The 23,539-nt window shown below is 40.6% G+C and overlaps 1 protein-coding gene across 1 annotated transcript in view; it reads right to left on the bottom strand.

Moving 5' to 3' along the window:
* Positions 1-23,539, bottom strand: part of kcnip4a (potassium voltage-gated channel interacting protein 4a) — a 101,442-nt gene that overhangs the window by 9,666 nt on the left and 68,237 nt on the right. Inside the window, exon 3 of the mRNA XM_083789118.1 lies at positions 614-683. Within this exon, the coding sequence (XP_083645244.1) occupies positions 614-683 (70 nt within the window). The remainder of the gene's footprint in view (positions 1-613; positions 684-23,539) is intronic.

Below are 23,539 nucleotides of genomic sequence, written 5' to 3' on the forward strand. Positions count from 1 at the left end.
TCTTTTGTCTTTTTTGTTGTGCTTTTTTTTTTAATTTTTATCCCACGATTTTGTAACCCATTTTTCACCCCTGTGTCAATCATCTAATGTGATCCTGGGCTCTACACACCCTCCACCAACCTAGTCCCCATATATGGGGGACAAGGGGAGAGCAACGGACTTGAACTCATGCTTCCTTCATGCCTGAGTGTCCAAGTTGCTCCTTTACACCTGACAGGGGGGAGTTTCCCTGGTTGGACGTAGCGCGTGGAAGGAACACGTTATTCCAACCAGTTCCTTTCCCCTGCATCAGGCGCCCCGGCTGGCCAGAGGGAGGCAGTTTAGTGACCAGAATTACTGCATGTATTTTGTGAGGGTACCTACCCTAGGGGACACGGGGAGAACATGCAAACTCCACACAGAAAGGCCCTTTCGTCAACCCCACCTTTGGGTATGGGCACCGATGACGCGGAGGAGGAAACACGCCGCCAGCACCCACAGCTCCCCGAGCGGGAATTGAACCCAGGACCTTCTAGCTGTGAGGCGACAGCACTACCAACTGTGCCACCGTGCCCCTTCATTTCATCAATACAAATTAAGTGAAAAAAGAAAAGACAACTGCAGTGTACATTACCTCCTTGAGGAAAGAACTGTGAGTAGATATCTTTAAAGGTTTCTTCATTGACCACACCGCTGGGACACTCCTGGAAAGAGAAATTCCACAGGTCAGTAATTGGTAAAATGGTGCATTTATATAGCACCTTTATACAAGGCGCTTTACATAGATTGTGCATTACATTAACCCATTCACTCACACATTCATACACCGATTGCGGTGGAAACCATGCAAGGCACCAACCAGCACATCGGAAGCAATTAGGGGTTCAGTGTCTTGCTCAAGGACACTTCGACAGTAACTCTGGGGGAGCCCACAGGGTTCGAACTGGCAACCTTGTGGTTACCATCCAGGCCACTCTACCCCTGAGCCACCGCCGCCCTATCAGTATGTTATACACTACACTTATCATCATCGTTATTAGTATTAAATCACATTTTAGGTTACTATTAATGAATAGCTCATGTTGTTCTCCTGTTAAAACATCAGGCCCAACATTCTATGGATGGACACAGCAGTAGAAAGACCAAGTGAAGCACAGAGAACATTGTGTGCACATCTCAATGCCTCTATTCAGTCCAGGTGTCAGGCATCGAGGCAAACATCAAGGAAGAGAGAAAGAACATCCGCAGCTTAGAAACTTACTTTATCCCATTCTGGGCGGGAACCCCTTTTGGTGTTAGCATTATGTTATGCTTTAGCTATTGAAAAATAGCAGATCTACAAGCTACTTTTGATACTCAACATCTGGAATTGAGGTCGAGGGTAAAATGGATATAAAATTCTATAGTGAAAGGTATTATGCACAATAGAGAAATATAAATAAAACCTATATTGGGTCAATTAGATTGCCAGAGATCTATAACAATACACATCCTACTAGATTCATAAATGTATCTTGTACTCTGTCTGTCTGTCTACTGTATCTATGTATCTATCTATGTATGTCTGTCTGTCTACTGTATCTATGTAACCATCTCAAGAATCAAGGTCTATTTGTCTCTGCTTTGAGATGAGCTCCAAAAACCAGCTGACATAATGAGATCAAATCAGACAGGAGGAGCGAATAGTGAAATAACCTCACTGATAAAAACCTGTCGACTCACTTGGGAGCGTAAATGTTTATTAGGAGTACAGGAGAAGTACAGGAGTACAGGAGAAGCACTCCGACGCTATAATGAAAAAGGCTCCGCGATAATAATAATAACCTTTGGGGGGAATTGATTCTCTTTGTGGATTAAAAGAAAATGGAAATGTTTGAGCCAACCAACATATCTTTAGTTTAGCATGCAGCTTCATGGCCAGGTGTATTTTTATCATCAGAAAGCAGTCTTAGTTTTGAGCTGCTTCAGGTGAGAAAATATACTTGGGGGCCAGTCAATTATTTGAGGGTCGCGAGACATGGGGGCCAAAGCATTTTCCGGGGTCCCCATAGTCAGTCCAAAACGTTGAGAACCCCTGATCCAAGGGGTCATTGATTGAGCCCCTGATCCAAGGGGTCATTGGTTGAGCCCCTGATCCAAGGGGTCATTGGTTGAGCGGAGATATTTAAGGTTTATGCCAGAGTCCTGGACATCCGACCAGTGCAGCACCGTCACCTCGGAAAAACAACGACAGGAATCGATCAATCAACCTTCGGTTACTGCATTGTCCAATCAATCAATCAATCAATCTTCGGTTACGGTCTATTTCTGTCACGGTGTGTCTGGTCGAACCAGGCAGGCAAACAGATGAAGTCCAATGACTATTAACACAAGACTCACAGCACAGTGTAGAACACAGAAAGTGTCTTAACTGGCTGTATCACAGTGTGGTACGGTAACACGACCGCTCAGGACTGCAACAGGTTGCAGAGGACCATTAAAACAGCAGCTAAAATCATCGGCAGCACAGAATGACCCAGTCTCCATAACATCTACACCACGCGTTGTATGAAGAAAGCCCACAACATCATGGAAGACACCAGCCATCCCGCAAATACCCTGTTCAAACCACTCCCTTCCAAAGAACGCTACCAGAGCATCACATCTCGTACCACCCGTCTCAGTAACAGTTTCTACCCTCAGGCAGTCAGGCTGCTGAACAGCTGACCTTGAACTGTATTGCACCGTTTTGTCACTTCACTTTTTTCTGTTTTTTTTTCTTTTTTTCTTGCACTATATAGATGTTGTTTATGTCCTGTGTATGTAAGACTGAGAGTGCTCTGAGCAAAATAATTTTCATTGTATTTCAGGAAACACAGTAATCTGGCAACGGAAGATTGACGACAGTTTAAATACTGTCCAGTTATAGGGTGGTTTAAATACACAAAGACTAACTAGAGACAGGTGCAACATGGACTACAATCAACATATCATTGGCTGAGACTAAACAGGACACAGGTGGAGAAGACTTGCCCATTTAGGCCTGACGTCGAAATAAAAAAAAAGTCTCCTGAAAGAAAATATATTCAAAGATTTGTGCCACATTTTCACGATTTTTCCAAAATAGCAGACCTACAAGCTCATAGCACGCCACTCGGTGGTGCGCTATGAGCTTGTAGATCTGCAAAAATACCTGCCACTTTATTTATTTTTACCCACCCTTCTATGTTTAAATTAATTGCATTACCAAAATGTGAAAAACAAAAAGTAATCTATAAATTGGGTGCTTTTCTGAAAAATGTTCTTCCACTGTAGCCTACTGTACAAATAGGGAAAGCCTTCCGATATGTCTATGTATATCGTGTAATCTGTAATGTATTGTATACTTTCGATTCTATACTTTCATGAATCTGTGCTCCAAACCATGTGATCACGGTCGTGAGTTAAATAAATGATGATGATGATGACAATTTCTCGCTTCAAATATTTACAAAAACCATTCCTGAGACCAATGTTTAGTCTGTAAATGAATGACATTTACAGGTTTGTTTACAACATGGCCGCTCTGTTGGATACGGCAGAAAATCAAGCAGCACAGCCGACGCTCCGAGACCTTTGATTGGTTAGACAGCAGTCCGTCGTTGAGCTTTGAGCCTTTGATTGATTAGACAGCAGTCCGTCGTTGAGCTCAGCCTTTGATTGGTTAGACAGCAGTCCGTCGTTGAGCTCAGCCTTTGATTGGTTAGACAGCAGTCCGTCGTTGAGCTCAGCCTTTGATTGGTTAGACAGCAGTCCGTCGTTGAGCTCAGCCTTTGATTGGTTAGACAGCAGTCCGTCGTTGAGCTCAGCGGTCCATTATCCAGAAATAACACACGGCTGAATTCAGTTGATTGACCAATCGGAATCAGGCATCCAAAAATAAAAGTAATGAATTTGTAAAAAAAAAAAATCTTAATTTGTAGTATGTGGACCATGCGGTGACATTGATCAAATCTCGATATAAACGCTTCTACTATATTATTTAGGCCCCCACAATCTAAAGCTATGTTTCTATGTCAGTGGTTCTTCGATTAAAAAAATATATCAGACCTACAAGCTCGTAGCGCGCCACTCGGTGGCGCGCTATGAGCTTGTAGATCTGCTGTAGATCTGCTGTGTGTAGAACATAATATTGATCATTCTGACGTATAAATAATTACATCTATTTCAGTCAGGAAGCAGAACGCAGAGATGAAAATGGAACAACGCCGGTGACATTTTGAAGAATGAATGATTTTAAAGAATGAAGCCCGGGAATACATGTTTTTACCTCTAATCCCTAAAAGCAGACACAATGTTTAAGTTACTGTGTATATCAAAAGGATGTGGAGTAGTTGGACAGAGGTGCAGTAGAGGTGTAAAACAAAAGGAATAAAACATAAACCATGCCTTTCTGCATTGAATGCAGATTTATTTGACCTACACCGTTCCTTCTTAAAGGGGGACGGGAAGGAACCCCTTTTGGTGTTTTTAAGCATTATGTTATACTTGAGCTATTGAAAAATAGCAGATCTACAAGCTCATTGCGCGTCGACAGGAAAGGATGGCCTGGAATAGGGATATAGCTGATGAGGGGCGGGAAGTGGATTGGGAGGCTATGTGGGATAATGTGTCTGGCTCATAAAACAATCTAAATCATCAGTTTGTCCACAAATATAACCTTTTCCATTCTCTTTAAATATTTTAGTTCACATTCACATCCCAATGAGTTCTGAAATGTAATGAATGTATAGAATTGCTATACTGTGCGGGTGTATATAGGTATGTTAAGTGATAACCACTTTTAACATGGCATTATAGGCAAAAGCTTTCTAAATCTTTAACATTTTCCAAACATCTAGGTCAACTATTTTTAACTATTTTCTTATTTATAGTGCTCAAGTGGCATTCTGGACTAGACCGGTCTGGCTGGAAACATTGTGGCTGCAAGGACTGACCTTCTGACCTTTCAGCTACAGGACTGTGTCAAAGTCATTACCAGGTGATTGAGAGATTATTCATTCTTTACTTACTCTGTATAAACCATAGAGTATATATGAATAGAAAAAAAAAAAAAACCCTGAGGCGAAATGGACATAGTGGCCGAATTTGGTATTGCAGCTCGAGCCAGCGCTGGTCCATTGACTATCATTGTGCACGTTCATGTGATTGGGGCCATGACACGTGAACGAATGTTTCATACGTGAACGCGCACAAACGGCACAATGATAGTCAACGGCAGCGCGTTCATGTGTTTGGGGCAAATCCATCCCAGAATGCACTCTGTTCCTACCAGGAAGGAGGAGTGAAATCGCCTCATGCACTTTTGAGCAACTTAATGCAAGTGGATGGGAGGAGAACTCGGGTGTCTTCTCTATTCATATATACTCTAAGGTATAAACATACTATTTTAACTAGTGATGCACCCAATATTCGTCCGCAGAAAATGTTCGGCAGAAAATGGCTAAAAATGCATTTTCGGCCTATTCGGTTTCGGCACCGAATAGGAAGAAAATATATCACTGAATAGTGTATGCAATTAATGCATTCAAAAGGGCTGAATGAATGTTTTATGGACCCATAATAGTGATTATTATTTAAGTTAAGTTTTGTCATAACCATTTCTTTTGACATAGATCAGGTAGCTTTAATATCGGATATACGGTTTCGGTAGTATTTCCTTTCGGTGCATCCCTAGTTAATAATGTTGACCACTGTATCCCTATGTGTTTCTTATTCAAACATCACACCTGTGTGAAGTGAGGGGCGCTAATATATTAAAGTCTAACTCATGTTGATTAGGTGATGTAACGGTGCAAACTCAAACATTAAACGCCATTAACAATAAAGAGACAAAATGATGTAATGAGTTACATTATGACTTACATTTTCCCTTCATTGTCAATGGCGTTTACAAAACAAACATTGAACTAAAGACAAACATTAAACCGGTTTATAGGAGGGGCTAGCGCCCCTCAAAAATCACACCTGTGTGAAGTGAGCGGCGCTATTATCATCATGACGTAGAATTCTCCATCGTCAGGGAATTGAATGATTGTGTAGGATTGCACATACACCAAAAGCTGGACATAGGAGGGCCCCTCATAAATAGCAGATCTACAAGCTCACAGTGTGTCACTGACACTGTACATCCACTACTGCATTGTTGCTATATTGCTATAGGTGTTTTTTTTAAATACACGTTTTATGAGCTTAATACAGTCTTATGTAACTATAGAGCAGTGAAAACGCTAAAGTTTTAATGATAATAACAAAGGTGTCATTTACTGCCGACATTTTCCTTTTTTCCTTTGTATCCCATACATATTATAGTTGTATTTGTTGATATGTATCGTCATGTTATTTCTGAGGGGCCCTCTGCCCTCCAATGCATGTGCAACCCATTCATTGTAATTAATTTACGTTCCCCAAATGCATACATTCGTAGACGCTCCCTGGGCACAAGAGAGACTTGTGTACCAGTAGTTTACTTTTGGTTTTGCACCGAAGCAAGAAGCTCACATGACACAGCAGAGTGAGGTGAGATGTATTAGATACTGAAAGGAGTGAGGTGAATAACTTCTCTAATATATTTTTTATCCCACAATTTTGTAACCCATTTTTCACCCCTGTGTCAATCATCTAATGTGATCCTGGGCTCTACACACCCTCCACCAACCTAGTCCCCATATACAATTTACAATTTAGGCATTTAGCAGACGCTCTTAATCCAGAGCGACTTACAATAATCAAGAACAAAAGCATGGGAATACATCACAAAAGCATTTATCATAAACCATGCGTAGGCTAAGAAAGTAACAGTGGAATATCTATATTTATGAGACTATACATATAGTGGGGGACAAGGGGAGAGCAACGGACTTGAACTCATGCTTCCTTCATGCCTGAGTGTCCAAGTTGCTCCTTTACACCTGACAGGGGGGAGTTTCCCTGGTTGGACGTACCGCGTGGAAGGAACACGTTATTCCAACCAGTTCCTTTCCCCTCCATCAGGCTGGCCAGGGGGAGGCAGTTTAGTGACCAGGATTACTGCATGTTTTTTGTGAGCGTACCTACCCTAGGGGACACGGGTTATGTCCATGTTATGTGAAATGTTGTTTTGTTGCAGTTTTTGTTTTGTTTTTTGTTTTGCTGTTGTTGTTCGTTTCTTGTTTATCTAGGAATTGTAATAATTTTGTTTTGTCTGGTTGAATTGTTTGTAAAAAAGTGTCTTTATGTATGAAGTGTATTTTGTGAATTGCGGAGCCCCTTGAAAACGAGATGGTTCATCTCAAGGGATTGTTCCTAATAAAAAATCAGACACGGGGAGAACATGCAAACTCCACACAGAAAGGCCCTTTCGCCAACCCCGCCTTCGGGTATGGGCTCTGATGACGCGGAGGAGGAAACACGCCGTGAATAACTTCTGTAACTAGTTTTGCCAGAAAGAGAGAGAGACAGAGAGAGAGAGAGAGAGAGAGACAGAGAGACAGAGAGAAAGAGACAGAGAGAGAGACAGAGAGACAAAGCCATTGGTGGGGTTTTTTTCTCAAAGTGATTTTCATTGATTATCCTGGTGAGTTGACTGACAATGTCAACATTGACATTGTTTTTAATTGCATTTAGTAATATTTGTTATTGCTATGAAATATAACATGAAGTATCTCAAGATAAATTGTTTTTGTGCATAATATGCAGTGGTTGATATTGTAACGATTTTGCTGGATTGAGGCCTACAGTATATGCTAAGTGTGTGTGATTGTGTGCAGGCGAATGTGCTGAAAACAAAGCGTGAAAGGCCAATATTTAATTAAATTGAAATATGAAGGAAAACAATCAATTGACTATTACGTTCCAGGACCAATACTGAACACTAGCATGTCTAAGCAGTCAATCAAGAGTCAAGAGAAACAACAAGTGGCCAGGTCTATGAATACAAGCCAAAAAGCAGCAACTACGTTTTACCACTTTAAATCATCTGATATTTGAAAATAGCAGATCTACCAGCCCACAATGTGATGCGTTGTGAGCTTGTAGATGTGCCTTTTTTTTTTTTTAAAGGGGAGAACATCTTGTATGTTTTGAGATGAGGTTCTGTGGCCAAACACATATTAATCTGGGGGTCCTTGACATGAAAAAACACTAGTTCCATCAACAATCGCCTGTATCTCCTATTCCTATTTATATTATTTGCGGGGTATAGCCACCCCGCAAATACCCTGTTCAAACTACTCCCTTCCAAAAAACGCTACCAGAGCATCAAATCTCGTACCACCCGTCTCAGTAACAGTTTCTACCCCCAGGCAGTCAGGCTGCTGAACAGCTGACCTTGAACTGTGTTGCACTGTTTTGTCACTTCACTTGCACTTCTCTTTTCCTGTTTTTTTGTCTTTTTCTTGCACTATAGATGTTGTTTATGTCCTGTGTATGTAAGACTGAGTGCTCTGAGCAAAATCATTTTCATTGTATTTATACTCTGTATCTATACATATGACAAATAAACCTGAACCTTGTCCCAGATGGCATGTTTGGTCAAAACAAGGTTTGTTCCGCGGCCCAGAGCAGACTCTGTGTTGCTTTCCATTAGACTCGATTGGCTCCGTTTGATAAACAGGACGTGACCACGCATCGTCAAACCGTCCTAATATAAGATCAACACCGGAAGTCTGGAAATGTGGCTTTTCAAAATAAGGGAAAAATGCTGGCGTGAATTATATCACAATATATCACAGACTAACTGTTAATGGGGTATGGCTCGATGGAAGCAGAAAAAAAATGGCCACCACTGCTATGCCCTAACTCAGGGACGTCAAACTCATTTTGGGGCGGGGGCCGCGTTGGACGGAATGTGACTTCATGAGGGCCAGAGCGGTGCAACCATGCAGTCGTGGACTGCAAGCACGCTCACTAGGCATGCCGCGGTTTACCCAATTTCGTCCTGAGGCCGATTCTAAAAACGCCTCTAAATCCTGACCTAAGGTTTCTGAAAAACTTCAAATATTTATATAGCAGAATCAAAATGTTTACATTTTTGAATACTGTACAGAACCCAAATATGGGTTCCCGATCTGAGTGGGTAAAACACCAAAATGGGTTCCCGCCCGACCGTGGAATACCGAGGTATAGGTTATCAATACCGGCACCGTACCGTACTGTAAAATCTCATACCGTGGCATGCCTACTGCTCACACGTTTACGTACACAGCTGTCACTTGGCTTTGTTTTTCTTCCTGTTGTGCATGCTATAGCTACTGTACACTACATCACACAAATTAAAATAAGAATAGCTACTTACTTAATTGACTTTCATTGTTGGTTTTATACCTGTAGCCTAGAAGCCATTTGCTATGATAGATGCTATTTTTTATTTATGGAGCGCCCAATAAAACATTTGAAAATAGAATATGTAAATTTCAAATACTGTCTCAGCAGAAATTTGTAAATGGCTACACAACCCTTGGTTTTATGCAGGCTTGCTTTTTTATTGAAGTGATGAACAATGGAACATTCATAAAATATGAGTGAATAATTTTAAAAATATTTATTTTTAAAATCTTAATTGTTATTACTTATTTAGCCAAAGGGGGGGTGGGGGGGGATTATGAAAACCCTGACATTTCATCTCCGTTTTCACTTGCTGCTTCCTGAATATCAGGGACCAGTTTCTGAGAAGTTATTTTCATAACATCATTAAATAATATGTATAATCTGCAGTGGTGACTGTGAGATATAATATTATGATAATTTCTTTGTCAGCTGTGAACTGAATGGTCCCTCGGTTATAGACCCTTGTACTGGAGAAGTATAGTACTCTTCGACACACAGCAGCAGAGAGAGGGGGGGGGGGGGGGCAGGGACATACGTCGAGTCCATTCATTGGAGCACAGCTGACAGTAATCAGACTAATTGGGGAGGGCAGCTCAGAACTGGGATTGAGCATTTTGGTTTATATTTCTTTAAAAAAATCATAACTTTTGACAGAAATGTGCTTGAGACTTACTTTTTTTTAAACTTTTTGACAGACTCATACATTTATGCTCTACAAGTGGCGGGCCGGATTAAATCATCTCGCGGGGGCCGGTTCCGGCCTGCGGGCCGTATGTTTGACATGGCTGCCCTAAATGATATACTTTGTGTTATTTTTGTATAAATGAAGAGCAGTATAATTGAAAATCATTTCATGTTTTCACTTTTATTCTCAGTGTGCAGAAATGGCATCCTTCTTGAAGCACAAGTTACATGGCATTGGGAGGAAGGCTGAGCTGGGACAGACAGAGGCTGAGGTTCAGAAGATGATCGGGGAGAGGAAACTGAAGATCCAGGAGGTCAGACACACAGTGCAGCTCAGCAAGAAGGATGCAGGCAGAGAGAAAGCAGAAAGTGTGCAGGTCTTCCATGCTCTGGCGAAATGCATCGATAGAAGCCAGGCTGAGGTCAATGGTGTGATCGAAGAGAAGCAGAAAGCAACAGAGAAACAGGCCGAAGGCTTCATCGATGAGCTGCAGCAGGAAATCACTCAGTTGGAGAAGAGAAGCTCTGAGCTGAAGCAGCGCTCCCACCTCCACCTCCTCCAGAACATCACCTCCATCAAGACCCCTGCACCCACCAAGGACTGGACAAAGGTCAACGTCCATCAGCCTTCATATGAGGGGACTGTGAGGACAGCCGTGGCTCAGCTGGAGAAGACACTCATTGAAGAGATGAAGAAGAAGCTGCGTGATGCTGAGCTGAGGAGGATCCAGAGATATGCAGTGGATGTAACCCCGGACCCTGATACAGCACAACCCACCCTCATCCTGTCTGAGGATGGGAAACAAGTGGAGAAGACACTCAGTGAAGAGATGAAGAAGAAGCTGCTTGATGCTGAGGCTGGGAGGATCCAGCGATATGCAGTGGATGTGACTCTGGACCCTGATACAGCACATGGCACCCTCATCCTGTCTGAGGATGGGAAACAAGTGAGTGATGGAGTCGTATGGAATAATCTCCCAGACAACAAAGAGAGATTCTCTCAATGTCTCTTTGTCTTAGGGAAACAAAGCTTCTCCTCAGGAAGGTCCTACTATGAGGTTCAGGTTGGAGGGAAGACTGGCTGGGATTTAGGAGTGGCCAGAGAGTCCAACAGGAAGGGAGACATCACAATAACCCCCAACATAGGTTACTGGTCTATAGGGTTGAGGGATGGAAATAAGTACTGGGCTCATGCTGGCCCTTCTGTCCGCCTCCCTGTAAGAGAGGAGCTCCAGAAAGTGGGAGTGTTTGTGGATTATGAGGAGGGTCTGGTCTCCTTTTATGATGTGGAGAAAAGAGTTCTTCTCTACTCTTTCACCGGCTGCTCCTTCACTGAGAGACTCTTTCCATTCTTCAGTCCATGGTTTAATGAGGGTGGTAAAAACTCTGCTCCTCTGATCATCTCTCCTGTCAATCATTCAGATTAGACTAATCCTCAGCTTTACCAGAAAAAAAAGTATAATGTGCATTAAAGGACAACACATGGTCTCATTAAAAGTTTGGTTTTAGTCAACTGTACAACTTAAAGTCAAGTCATTTAACAGTTTTCTTATTTTTTATGAGGGCCCTCATATGCCCAGCTTTGTGTTTTTGTGTGTACCACACATAGCGATGATTTGATTGGCTGCATGTATGATGATAAGAGCGCCCCTCACTTCACAAGAGTGTGATTTTAGTCACCCAATGTATTATAGATTACATTGAAACAATTCGACTAAAGTACTGATGTTACATTACTGACTGTAATGATATGTAAATATAGTTCTCCATTCAGGAAATTGTATTTAAACACGGATCTTTGAAATGTCTACATTTATAACTCTTGATTGTATGTTTCATTTCATGGCATTTAAATTCAAGTTCAATTCAACACTATTGTTCATTAATGCACTGTACAGAAATAATGTCTGTCAGGAATAAAAACTATATTATATTTTCAGTGTCTTTAATGTAATCATTATATAACACACTATACTAACTATTAGGTATGCCCCGATCACTTTTTTGCTCTCGATCCGATTTAATTTTTTTATTTTGAGCATCTGTCGATAACGATTTTTCCCGATCCGATATTTATATTGTATAGAACACGTTTATGCCAACATATCACAATAGTACAATATCCAAAATCACAGACAATATCATGACGTTTTTTGGCTCCCGATTCGATTCCGATCATTTGAAAATGACGCGATCGGCCCCGATTTCCAATCACCCGATCCAATCGGGACAATTACCCTACTAACTATATTGGAACAATACATTAATTTTGCTTGTGAAGTACAGCCAACTACTGATTATGGTAAATGGAGTTCTCCATTCAAGAAATGCATTTAGCTTAACCCATTCTGACCTGAGATAAGATTCTAAAAATGTCTTCTACATTCGATTTAAAAAAAATAGCAGATCTACAAGCTCGTAGCGCGCCACTCGGTGGCGGTGGCTATTCAATAGCTAAAGCATAGCATAAAGCTAACACCAAAAGGGGTTACCTCCCAAAATGGGTTAAAACACATCATCTGTCAGTTTTTACATTTTCAGTTTTGTCACAGAGCGTATGTAATTAGGCATCGAATGGGATTGGCACCTGTGTTGTTTTTGGCAGCAAATTTCTATTTTAGTTTAGTCATAGTCTTCGGAATGGAACGGCATTTAGTTTTAGTCACCTGGTTAGTGTAGTTTTAATCGACTAAATATCATAAGATTTTAGTCGACTAATTCTACAGTTGTTTTAATCGACTAAAAAGTATTTTGTCGGGCCTTGATGCTGTCAAAATGACAGATTTTACACTTGCTGAAAATAGCCGATCTACAAGCTCACAATTTTCAAGCTCAAGTGTAAAATGACCTGTCTTTTACTTATACTGGATCTCTTATCCACTAGTCTCTTCCTAACATTTTAGTCTAGTTTTTATTTGATGAATAAAAAAAAAGTTTTCTTTCGCAGACATTGTTATCCACATATACAGTAGCATATAGCATCGTTTACAACCACGTACAGTAGTTTGTGGTAAATCTACCTTGGATTATTACAGCACGACATCATAGGAGATAATACAATCCTCCATGCAGAAAATAAATGGGATTATCACCTCACTGTGGAACTCTCCCACTGAGCATTTTTGTAGCCTAATAGACATCTAAATGGCAGAAAAGGGTCTAAAAACTGGGGTAAAAATTGTCTAAAAGTTTTTTAGCAGTCTAGGCTTAGATTAGACTTTGAAACAACGTCGTTTCAACGTCTAATCGACTGCTAAAAAAAACTTTATTTCATTCTTAGACAATTTTTACCCCATTTTCTTAGTCTGTCATTTAGACGTCTATAAAAGCCGACAACTGCTCAGTGGGCTCTTGAGGTGAATCAGTCTGGGGAAGAACTGTCAATATTATCAGCATTCTGACACCTTGGTTACTTAAAACCCATTTTGGGCGGGAACCCCTTTTGGTGTTAGCATCATGTTATGCTTTAGCTATTGGAAAAATAGCAGACCTACAAGCTCGTAGCGCGCCACCGAGTGGCGCGCTACGAGCTTGTAGGCCTGCTATTTTTGAGAAAAATCGAACGACTGACATAGAAACATAGCTTTTTCAGAAAACTGTCAGGATGTAGAAGACATTTATATAATCTGATCTCAGGTCAGAATGGGATGAAGTGGAATAAAATGTGCTGGCTAATATAGCGAATGGGGCTCCTAGCTTTACAGTTGTCCATGTCCAATCTAAATTAGTTATTCATTTAGGCCTGAGATCAGATTCTAAAAATGTCTTTCTGACAGTTTTCTGAAAAAGCTATGTTTCTATGTCAGTCGATTAAAAAAAAATAGCAGATCTACAAGCTCATAGCGCGTCGACAGGAAAGGATGCCTGGAATAGGGATAGAGCTGATGAGGGACGGGAAGTGGATTGGGAGGCTATGTGGGATAATGTGTCTGGCTCATAAAAAAATCTAAATCATCAGTTTGTCCACAAATATAACCTTTTCCATTCTCTTTAAATATATATAGTACCTTTCCTTTCCTTTGTAGGTCAACTATTTTCGCTATTTGTTGTACAACAAAGTATATATAGTGCTTAAGTGACATTCTAGACTAGACCTGTCTTGCTGGAAACATTGTGGTTGCAAGGACTGACCTTCTGACCTTTCAGCTACAGGACTGTGTCACAGTCATTACCAGGTGATTGAGAGATTATTCATTCTTTACTTACTCGGTATAAACATACTATTTTAACTAGTGATGCACCCAATATTCGGCCGCAGAAAATGTCCGGCAGAAAATGGCTAAAAATGCATTTTCTTCCTATTCGGTTTCGGCACCGAATAGGAAGAAGATATATCACCGAATACTGTATGCAATTAATGCATTCAAAAGGGCTGAATAAATGTTTTATGGACCCATAATAGTGATTATTATTTAAGTGAAGTTTTGCCATAACCATTTCTTTTGACATACATCAGGTAGCTTTAATATCGGATATACGGTTTCGGTAGTATTTCCTTTCGGTGCATCCCTATTGTTCGTTTGTTTTGTTTTGTCTGGTTGAATTGTTTGTAAACAGTGTCTTTATGTATGAAGTGTACTTTGTGAATTGCGGACCCCCTTGAAAACGAGATGGTTCATCTCAAGGGATTGTTCCTAATAAAAAAAAATCTGACACGGAGAGAACATGCAAACTCCACACAGAAAGGCCCTTTCGCCAACCCCGCCTTCGGGTATGGGCTCTGATGACGCGGAGGAGGGAACACGCCGTGAATAACTTCTGTAACTAGTTTTGCCAGAAAGAGAGAGAGAGACAGAGAGAGAGAGACAGAGACAGATAGACAGAGAGAAAGAGACAGAGAGAGAGAGACAGAGACAGAGAGACAGAGCCATTGGTGTTTTTTTTTTCTCAAAGTGATTTTCATTGATTATCCTGGTGAGTTGACTGACAATGTCAACAACATTGACATTGTTTTTAATTGCATTTAGTAATATTTGTTTTAATGCTATGAAATATAACATGAAGTATCTCAAGATAAATTGTTTTTGTGCATAATATGCAGTGGTTGATATTGTAATGATTTTGCTGGATTGAGGCCTACAGTATATGCTAAGTGTGCGTGATTGTGTGCAGGCGAATGTGCTGAAAACAAAGCGTGAAAGGCCAATATTTAATTAAATTGAAATATGAAGGAAAACAATCAATTGACTTACGTTCCAGGACCAATACTGAACAATAGCATGTGTAAGCAGTCAATCAAGAGTCAAGAGAAACAAAAAGTGTCCAGGTCTATGAATACAAGCCAAAAAGCAGCAACTACGTTTTACCACTTTAAATCATCGGATATTTGAAAATAGCAGATCTACCAGCCCACAATGTGATGCGTTGTGAGCTTGTAGATGTGCCTTTTTTTTTTTAAAGGGGAGAACATCTTGTATGTTTTGAGATGAGGTTCTGCGGCCAAACACATTAATATGGGGGTCCTTGACATGAAAAAACACTAGTTCCATCAACAATCGCCTGTATCTCCTATTCCTATTTATATTATTTGTGGGGTATAGCCACCCCGCAAATACCCTGTTCAAACTACTCCCTTCCAAAAAACGCTACCAGAGCATCAAATCTCGTACCACCCGTCTCAGTAACAGTTTCTACCCCCAGGCAGTCAGGCTGCTGAACAGCTGACCTTGAACTGTGTTGCACTGTTTTGTCACTTCACTTGCACTTCTCTTTTCCTGTTTTTTTGTCTTTTTCTTGCACTATAGATGTTGTTTATGTCCTGTGTATGTAAGACTGAGTGCTCTGAGCAAAATCATTTTCATTGTATTTATACTCTGTATCTATACATATGACAAATAAACCTGAACCTGAACCTTGTCCCAGATGGCATGTTTGGTCAAAACAAGGTTTGTTCCGCGGCCCAGAGCAGACTCTGTGTTGCTTTCCATTAGACTCGATTGGCTCCGTTTGATAAACAGGACGTGACCACGCATCGTCAAACCGTCCTAATATAAGATCAACACCGGAAGTCTGGAAATGTGGCTTTTCAAAATAAGGGAAAAATGCTGGCGTGAATTATATCACAGACTAACTGTTAATGGGGTATGGCTCGATGGAAGCAGAAAAAAAATGGCCACCACTGCTATGCCCTAACTCAGGGACGTCAAACTCATTTTGGGGCGGGGGCCGCATTGGACGGAATGTGACTTCATGAGGGCCAGAGCGGTGCAACCATGCAGTCGTGGACTGCAAGCATGCTCACTAGGCATGCCGCGGTTTACCCAATTTCGTCCTGAGGCCGATTCTAAAAACGCCTCTAAATCCTGACCTAAGGTTTCTGAAAAACTTCAAATATTTATATAGCAGAATCAAAATGTTTACATTTTTGAATACTGTACAGAACCCAAATATGGGTTCCCGATTTTTTATTGAAGTGATGAACAATGGAACATTCAAAAAATATGAGTGAATAATTTTAAAAATATTTATTTTTAAAATCTTAATTGTTATTACTTATTTTTCAAAAATAGCCAAAGGGGGGGTGGGGGGGGGGATTATGAAAACCCTGACATTTCATCTCTGTTTTCACTTGCTGCTTCCTGAATATCAGGGACCAGTTTCTGATTAGTTATTTTCATAACATCATTAAATAATATGTATAATCTGCAGTGGTGAGATATAATATTATGATAATTTCTTTGTCAGCTGTGAACTGAATGGTCCCTCGGTTATAGACCCTTGTACTGGAGAAGTATAGTACTCTTCGACACGCAGCAGCAGAGAGAGGGGGGGGGGGGGGACAGACATGCGTCGAGTCCATTCATTGGAGCACAGCTGACAGTAATCAGACTAATTGGGGAGGGCAGCTCAGAACTGGGATTGAGCATTTTGGTTTATATTTCTTTAAAAAAAATCATAACTTTTGACAGAAATGTGCTTGAGACTTACTTTTTTTTAAACTTTTTGACAGACTCATACATTTATGCTCTACAAGTGGCGGGCCGGATTAAATCATCTCGCGGGGGCCGGTTCCGGCCTGCGGGCCGTATGTTTGACATGGCTGCCCTAAATGATATACTTTGTGTTATCTTTGTATAAATGAAGAGCAGTATAATTGAAAATCATTTCATGTTTTCACTTTTATTCTCAGTGTGCAGAAATGGCATCCTTCTTGAAGCACAAGTTAGATGGCATTGGGAGGAAGGCTGAGCTGGGACAGACAGAGGCTGAGGTTCAGAAGATGATCGGGGAGAGGAAACTGAAGATCCAGGAGGTCAGACACACAGTGCAGCTCAGCAAGAAGGATGCAGGCAGAGAGAAAGCAGAAAGTGTGCAGGTCTTCCATGCTCTGGCGAAATGCATCGATAGAAGCCAGGCTGAGGTCAATGGTGTGATCGAAGAGAAGCAGAAAGCAACAGAGAAACAGGCCGAAGGCTTCATCGATGAGCTGCAGCAGGAAATCACTCAGTTGGAGAAGAGAAGCTCTGAGCTGAAGCAGCGCTCCCACCTCCACCTCCTCCAGAACATCACCTCCATCAAGACCCCTGCACCCACCAAGGACTGGACAAAGGTCAACGTCCATCAGCCTTCATATGAGGGGACTGTGAGGACAGCCGTGGCTCAGCTGGAGAAGACACTCATTGAAGAGATGAAGAAGAAGCTGCGTGATGCTGAGCTGAGGAGGATCCAGCGATATGCAGTGGATGTAACCCCGGACCCTGATACAGCACAACCCAACCTCATCCTGTCTGAGGATGGGAAACAAGTGGAGAAGACACTCATTGAAGAGATGAAGAAGAAGCTGCTTGATGCTGAGGCTGGGAGGATCCAGAGATATGCAGTGGATGTGACTCTGGACCCTGATACAGCACATCCTCACATCATCCTGTCTGAGGATGGGAAACAAGTGAGTCATGGAGACGTAAAGAAGAATCTCCCAGACAACACAGAGAGATTCTCTCTATGTATCTTTGTCTTAGGGAAACAAAGCTTCTCCTCAGGAAGGTCCTACTATGAGGTTCAGGTTGGAGGGAAGACTAAATGGGATGTAGGAGTGGCCAGAGAGTCCATCAACAGGAAGGGAACAATCACAATAACCCCCAACATAGGTTACTGGTCTATAGGGTTGAGGGATGGAAATAAGTACTGGGCTCATGTTGACCCTCCTGTCCTCCTCCCTGTAAGAGAGGAGCTCCAGAAAGTGGGAGTGTTTGTGGATTATGAGGAGGGTCTGGTCTCCTTTTATGACGTGGAGACCAGAGTTCTTCTCTACTCTTTCACTGGCTGCTCCTTCACTGAGAGACTCTTTCCATTCTTCTGTCCTTGTCGTAATGATGGTGGTAAAAACTCTGCTCCTCTGATCATCTCTCCTGTCAATCATTCAGATTAGACTAATCCTCAGCTTTACCAGAAAAAAAAGTATAATGTGCATTAAAGGACAAGACATGGTCTCATTAAAAGTTTGGTTTTAGTCAACTGTACAACTTAAAGTCAAGTCATTTAACTGTTTTCTTATTTTTTATGAGGGCCCTCATATGCCCAGCTTTGTGTTTTTGTGTGTACCACACATAGCGATGATTTGATTGGCTGCATGTATGATGATAAGAGCGCCCCTCACTTCACAAGAGTGTGATTTTATTCACCCTATGTATTATAGATTACATTGAAACAATTCGACTAAAGTACTGATGTTACATTACTGACTGTAATGATATGTAAATATAGTTCTCCATTCAGGAAATTGTATTTAAACACAGATTGTTGAAATGTCTACATTTATAACTCTTGATTGTATGTTTCATTTCATGGCATTTAAATTTAAGTTCAATTCAACACTATTGTTCATTAATGCACTGTACAGAAATAATGTCTGTCAGGAATAAAAACTATATTATATTTTCAGTGTCTTCAACTTTAATGTAATCATTAAACATACTATACTAACTATTAGGGATGTCCCGATCACACTTTTTTGCTCCCGATCTGATTTCGATTTTGAGCATCTGCCGATAACGATTTTTCCCGATCCGATATTTATATTGTATGCCAACATATCACAATAGTACAATATCGTTGATCAATATCATGACATGGATATAATATTGATACTAGGGATGTCCCGATAACGTTTTTTGGCTCCCGATTCGATTCCGATCATTTGAAAATGACGCAATCGGCCCCGATTTCCAATCACCCGATCCAATCGGGACAATTACACTACTAACAATATTGGAACAACATTAATTTTACTTGTGAAGTACAGCCAACTACTGATTATGGCAAATGGAGTTCTCTAATCAAGAAATGTATTTAGCTTAACCCGTTCTGACCTGAGATCAGATTCTAAAAATGTCTTCTACATTCGATTTAAAAAAAATAGCAGACCTACAAGCTCGTAGCGCGCCACTCGCCACACGCGCGCTATGAGCTTGTAGATATGCTATTTTTCAATAGCTAAAGCATAGCATAATGCTAACACCAAAAGGGGTTCCCGCCCAAAATGGGTTAAAACACATTATCTGTCTGTTTGTACATTTTTAAGTTTTGTCACAGAGTGTATGTAATTAGGCATCGAATGGGATTGGCACCTGTGTTGTTTTTGACAGCAAATTTCTATTTTAGTTTAGTCTTCAGAACTACTACATTTAGTTTTAGTCATATTTTAGTCACCTGGAATGTTTTAGTGTTTAGTCTAGTTTTAGTCTAAATATCATACGATTTTAGTCGACTAATTCTACAGTTGTTTTAATCGACTAAAATGTATTTTGTCAGGCCTTGATGCTGTCAAAATGACAGATTTTACACTTGCTGAAAATAGCCGATCTACAAGCTCACAATTTTCAAGCTCAAGTGTAAAATGATCTGTCTTTTACTTATACTGGATCTCTTATACACTAGTCTCTTCCTAACATTTTAGTCTAGTTTTTATTTGATGAATAAAAATTTAATGAGGAAAAAAATATAGTTTTAAGAAAAACATGTTTCTTTCGCAGACATTGTTATCCACATATACAGTAGCATATAGCATTGTTTACAACCACGTACAGTAGTTTGTGGTAAATCTACCTTGGATTATTACAGCACGACATCATAGGAGATAATACAATCCTCCATGCAGAAAATAAATGGGATTTTCACCTCACTGTGGAACTCTCCCACTGAGCATTTTTGTCTAAATGGCAAAAAAGGGTCTAAAAACTGGGGTAAAAATAGTCTAAAAGTTTTTTAGCAGTCTAGGCTTAGATTAGAAGTTGAAACAACGTTGTTTGAACGTCTAATCGACTGCTCTAAAAAAATAAACTTTATTTCATTCTTAGACAATTTTTACCCCATTTTCTTAGACGGTCATTTAGACGTCTATAAAAGCCGACAACTGCTCAGTGGGCTCTTGAGGTGAATGAGTCTGGGGAAGAACTCTCAATATCATCAGCATTCTGACACCTTGGTTACTTAAAACCCATTTTGGGCGGGAACCCCTTTTGGTGTTAGCATTATGTTATGCTTTAGCTATTGGAAAAATAGCAGACCTACAAGCTCATAGCGCGCCACCGAGTGGCGCGCTACGAGCTTGTAGGTCTGCTATTTTTGAGAAAAATCGAACGACTGACATAGAAACATAGCTTTTTCAGAAAACTGTCAGGATGTAGAAGACATTTATAGAATCTGATCTCAGGCCTAAATGGGATGAAGTGGAATAAAATGTGCTGGCTAATATAGCGAATGGGGCTCAAAGCTTTACAGTTGTCCATGTCCAATCTCAATTAGTTATTCATTTAGGCCTGAGATCAGATTCTAAAAATGTCTTTCTGACAGTTTTCTGAAAAAGCTATGTTTCTATGTCAGTCGATTTAAAAAAAAATAGCAGATCTACAAGCTCATAGCGCGTCGACAGGAAAGGATGCCTGGAATAGGGATAGAGCTGATGAGGGACGGGAAGTGGATTGGGAGGCTATGTGGGATAATGTGTCTGGCTCATAAAAAAATCGAAATCATCAGTTTGTCCACAAATATAACCTTTTCCATTCTCTTTAAATATATATAGTACCTTTCCTTTCCTTTGTAGGTCAACTATTTTCGCTATTTGTTGTACAACAAAGTATATATAGTGCTTAAGTGACATTCTAGACTAGACCTGTCTTGCTGGAAACATTGTGGTTGCAAGGACTGACCTTCTGACCTTTCAGCTACAGGACTGTGTCACAGTCATTACCAGGTGATTGAGAGATTATTCATTCTTTACTTACTCGGTATAAACATACTATTTTAACTAGTGATGCACCCAATATTCGGCCGCAGAAAATGTCCGGCAGAAAATGGCTAAAAATGCATTTTCGGCCTATTCGGTTTCGGCACCGAATAGGAAGAAGATATATCACCGAATACAGTATGCAATTAATGCATTCAAAAGGGCTGAATAAATGTTTTATGGACCCATAATAGTGATTATTATTTAAGTGAAGTTTTGCCATAACCATTTCTTTTGACATACATCAGGTAGCTTTAATATCGGATATACGGTTTCGGTAGTATTTCCTTTCGGTGCATCCCTATTGTTCGTTTGTTTTGTTTTGTCTGGTTGAATTGTTTGTAAAAAGTGTCTATGTATGCAGTGTACTTTGTGAATTGCGGACCTCCTTGAAAACGAGATGGTTCATCTCAAGGGATTGTTCCTAATAAAAAAAAATCAGACACGGAGAGAACATGCAAACTCCACACAGAAAGGCCCTTTCGCCAACCCCGCCTTCGGGTATGGGCTCTGATGACGCGGAGGAGGGAACACGCCATGAATAACTTCTGTAACTAGTTTTGCCAGAAAGAGAGAGAGAGACAGAGAGAGAGAGAGACAGAGACAGATAGACAGAGAGAAAGAGACAGAGAGAGAGAGAGACAGAGACAGAGAGACAGAGCCATTGGTGTTTTTTTTTTCTCAAAGTGATTTTCATTGATTATCCTGGTGAGTTGACTGACAATGTCAACAACATTGACATTGTTTTTAATTGCATTTAGTAATATTTGTTTTAATGCTATGAAATATAACATGAAGTATCTCAAGATAAATTGTTTTTGTGCATAATATGCAGTGGTTGATATTGTAATGATTTTGCTGAATTGAGGCCTACAGTATATGCTAAGTGTGTGTGATTGTGTGCAGGCGAATGTGCTGAAAACAAAGCGTGAAAGGCCAATATTTAATTAAATTGAAATATGAAGGAAAACAATCAATTGACTTACGTTCCAGGACCAATACTGAACACTAGCATGTCTAAGCAGTCAATCAAGAGTCAAGAGAAACAAAAAGTGTCCAGGTCTATGAATACAAGCCAAAAAGCAGCAACTACGTTTTACCACTTTAAATCATCGGATATTTGAAAATAGCAGATCTACCAGCCCACAATGTGATGCGTTGTGAGCTTGTAGATGTGCCTTTTTTTTTTAAAGGGGAGAACATCTTGTATGTTTTGAGATGAGGTTCTGCGGCCAAACACATTAATATGGGGGTCCTTGACATGAAAAAACACTAGTTCCATCAACAATCGCCTGTATCTCCTATTCCTATTTATATTATTTGTGGGGTATAGCCACCCCGCAAATACCCTGTTCAAACTACTCCCTTCCAAAAAACGCTACCAGAGCATCAAATCTCGTACCACCCGTCTCAGTAACAGTTTTTACCCCCAGGCAGTCAGGCTGCTGAACAGCTGACCTTGAACTGTATTGCACTGTTTTGTCACTTCACTTGCACTTCTCTTTTCCTTTTTTTTTGTCTTTTTCTTGCACTATAGATGTTGTTTATGTCCTGTGTATGTAAGACAGAGTGCTCTGAGCAAAATAATTTTCATTGTATTTATACTCTGTATCTATACATATGACAAATAAACCTGAACCTGAACCTTGTCCCAGATGGCATTTTTGGTCAAAACAAGGTTTGTTCCGCGGCCCAGAGCAGACTCTGTGTTGCTTTCCATTAGACTCGATTGGCTCCGTTTGATAAACAGGACGTGACCACGCATCGTCAAACCGTCCTAATATAAGATCAACACCGGAAGTCTGGAAATGTGGCTTTTCAAAATAAGGGAAAAATGCTGGCGTGAATTATATCACAATATATCACAGACTAACTGTTAATGGGGTATGGCTCGATGGAACCAGAAAAAAATGGCCACCACTGCTATAACCCTAACTCAGGGACGTCAAACTCATTTTGGGGCGGGGGCCGCATTGGACGGAATGTGACTTCATGAGGGCCAGAGCGGTGCAACCATGCAGTCGTGGACTGCAAGAACGCTCACTAGGCATGCCGCGGTTTACCCAATTTCGGCCTGAGGCCGATTCTAAAAACGCCTCTAAATCCTGACCTAAGGTTTCTGAAAAACTTCAAATATTTATATAGCAGAATCAAAATGTTTACATTTTTGAATACTGTACAGAACCCAAATATGGGTAAAACACCAAAATGGGTTCCCGCCCAGAATGGGTTCATATAAATACCGTGGAATACCGAGGTATAGGTTATCAATACCGGCACCGTACCGTACTGTAAAATCTCATACCGTGGCATGCCTACTGCTCACAC

The sequence above is a fragment of the Protomyctophum parallelum genome (genome assembly GCF_964188405.1).
Source record: "Protomyctophum parallelum genome assembly, chromosome: 18".
NCBI lineage: Eukaryota > Metazoa > Chordata > Actinopteri > Myctophiformes > Myctophidae > Protomyctophum > Protomyctophum parallelum.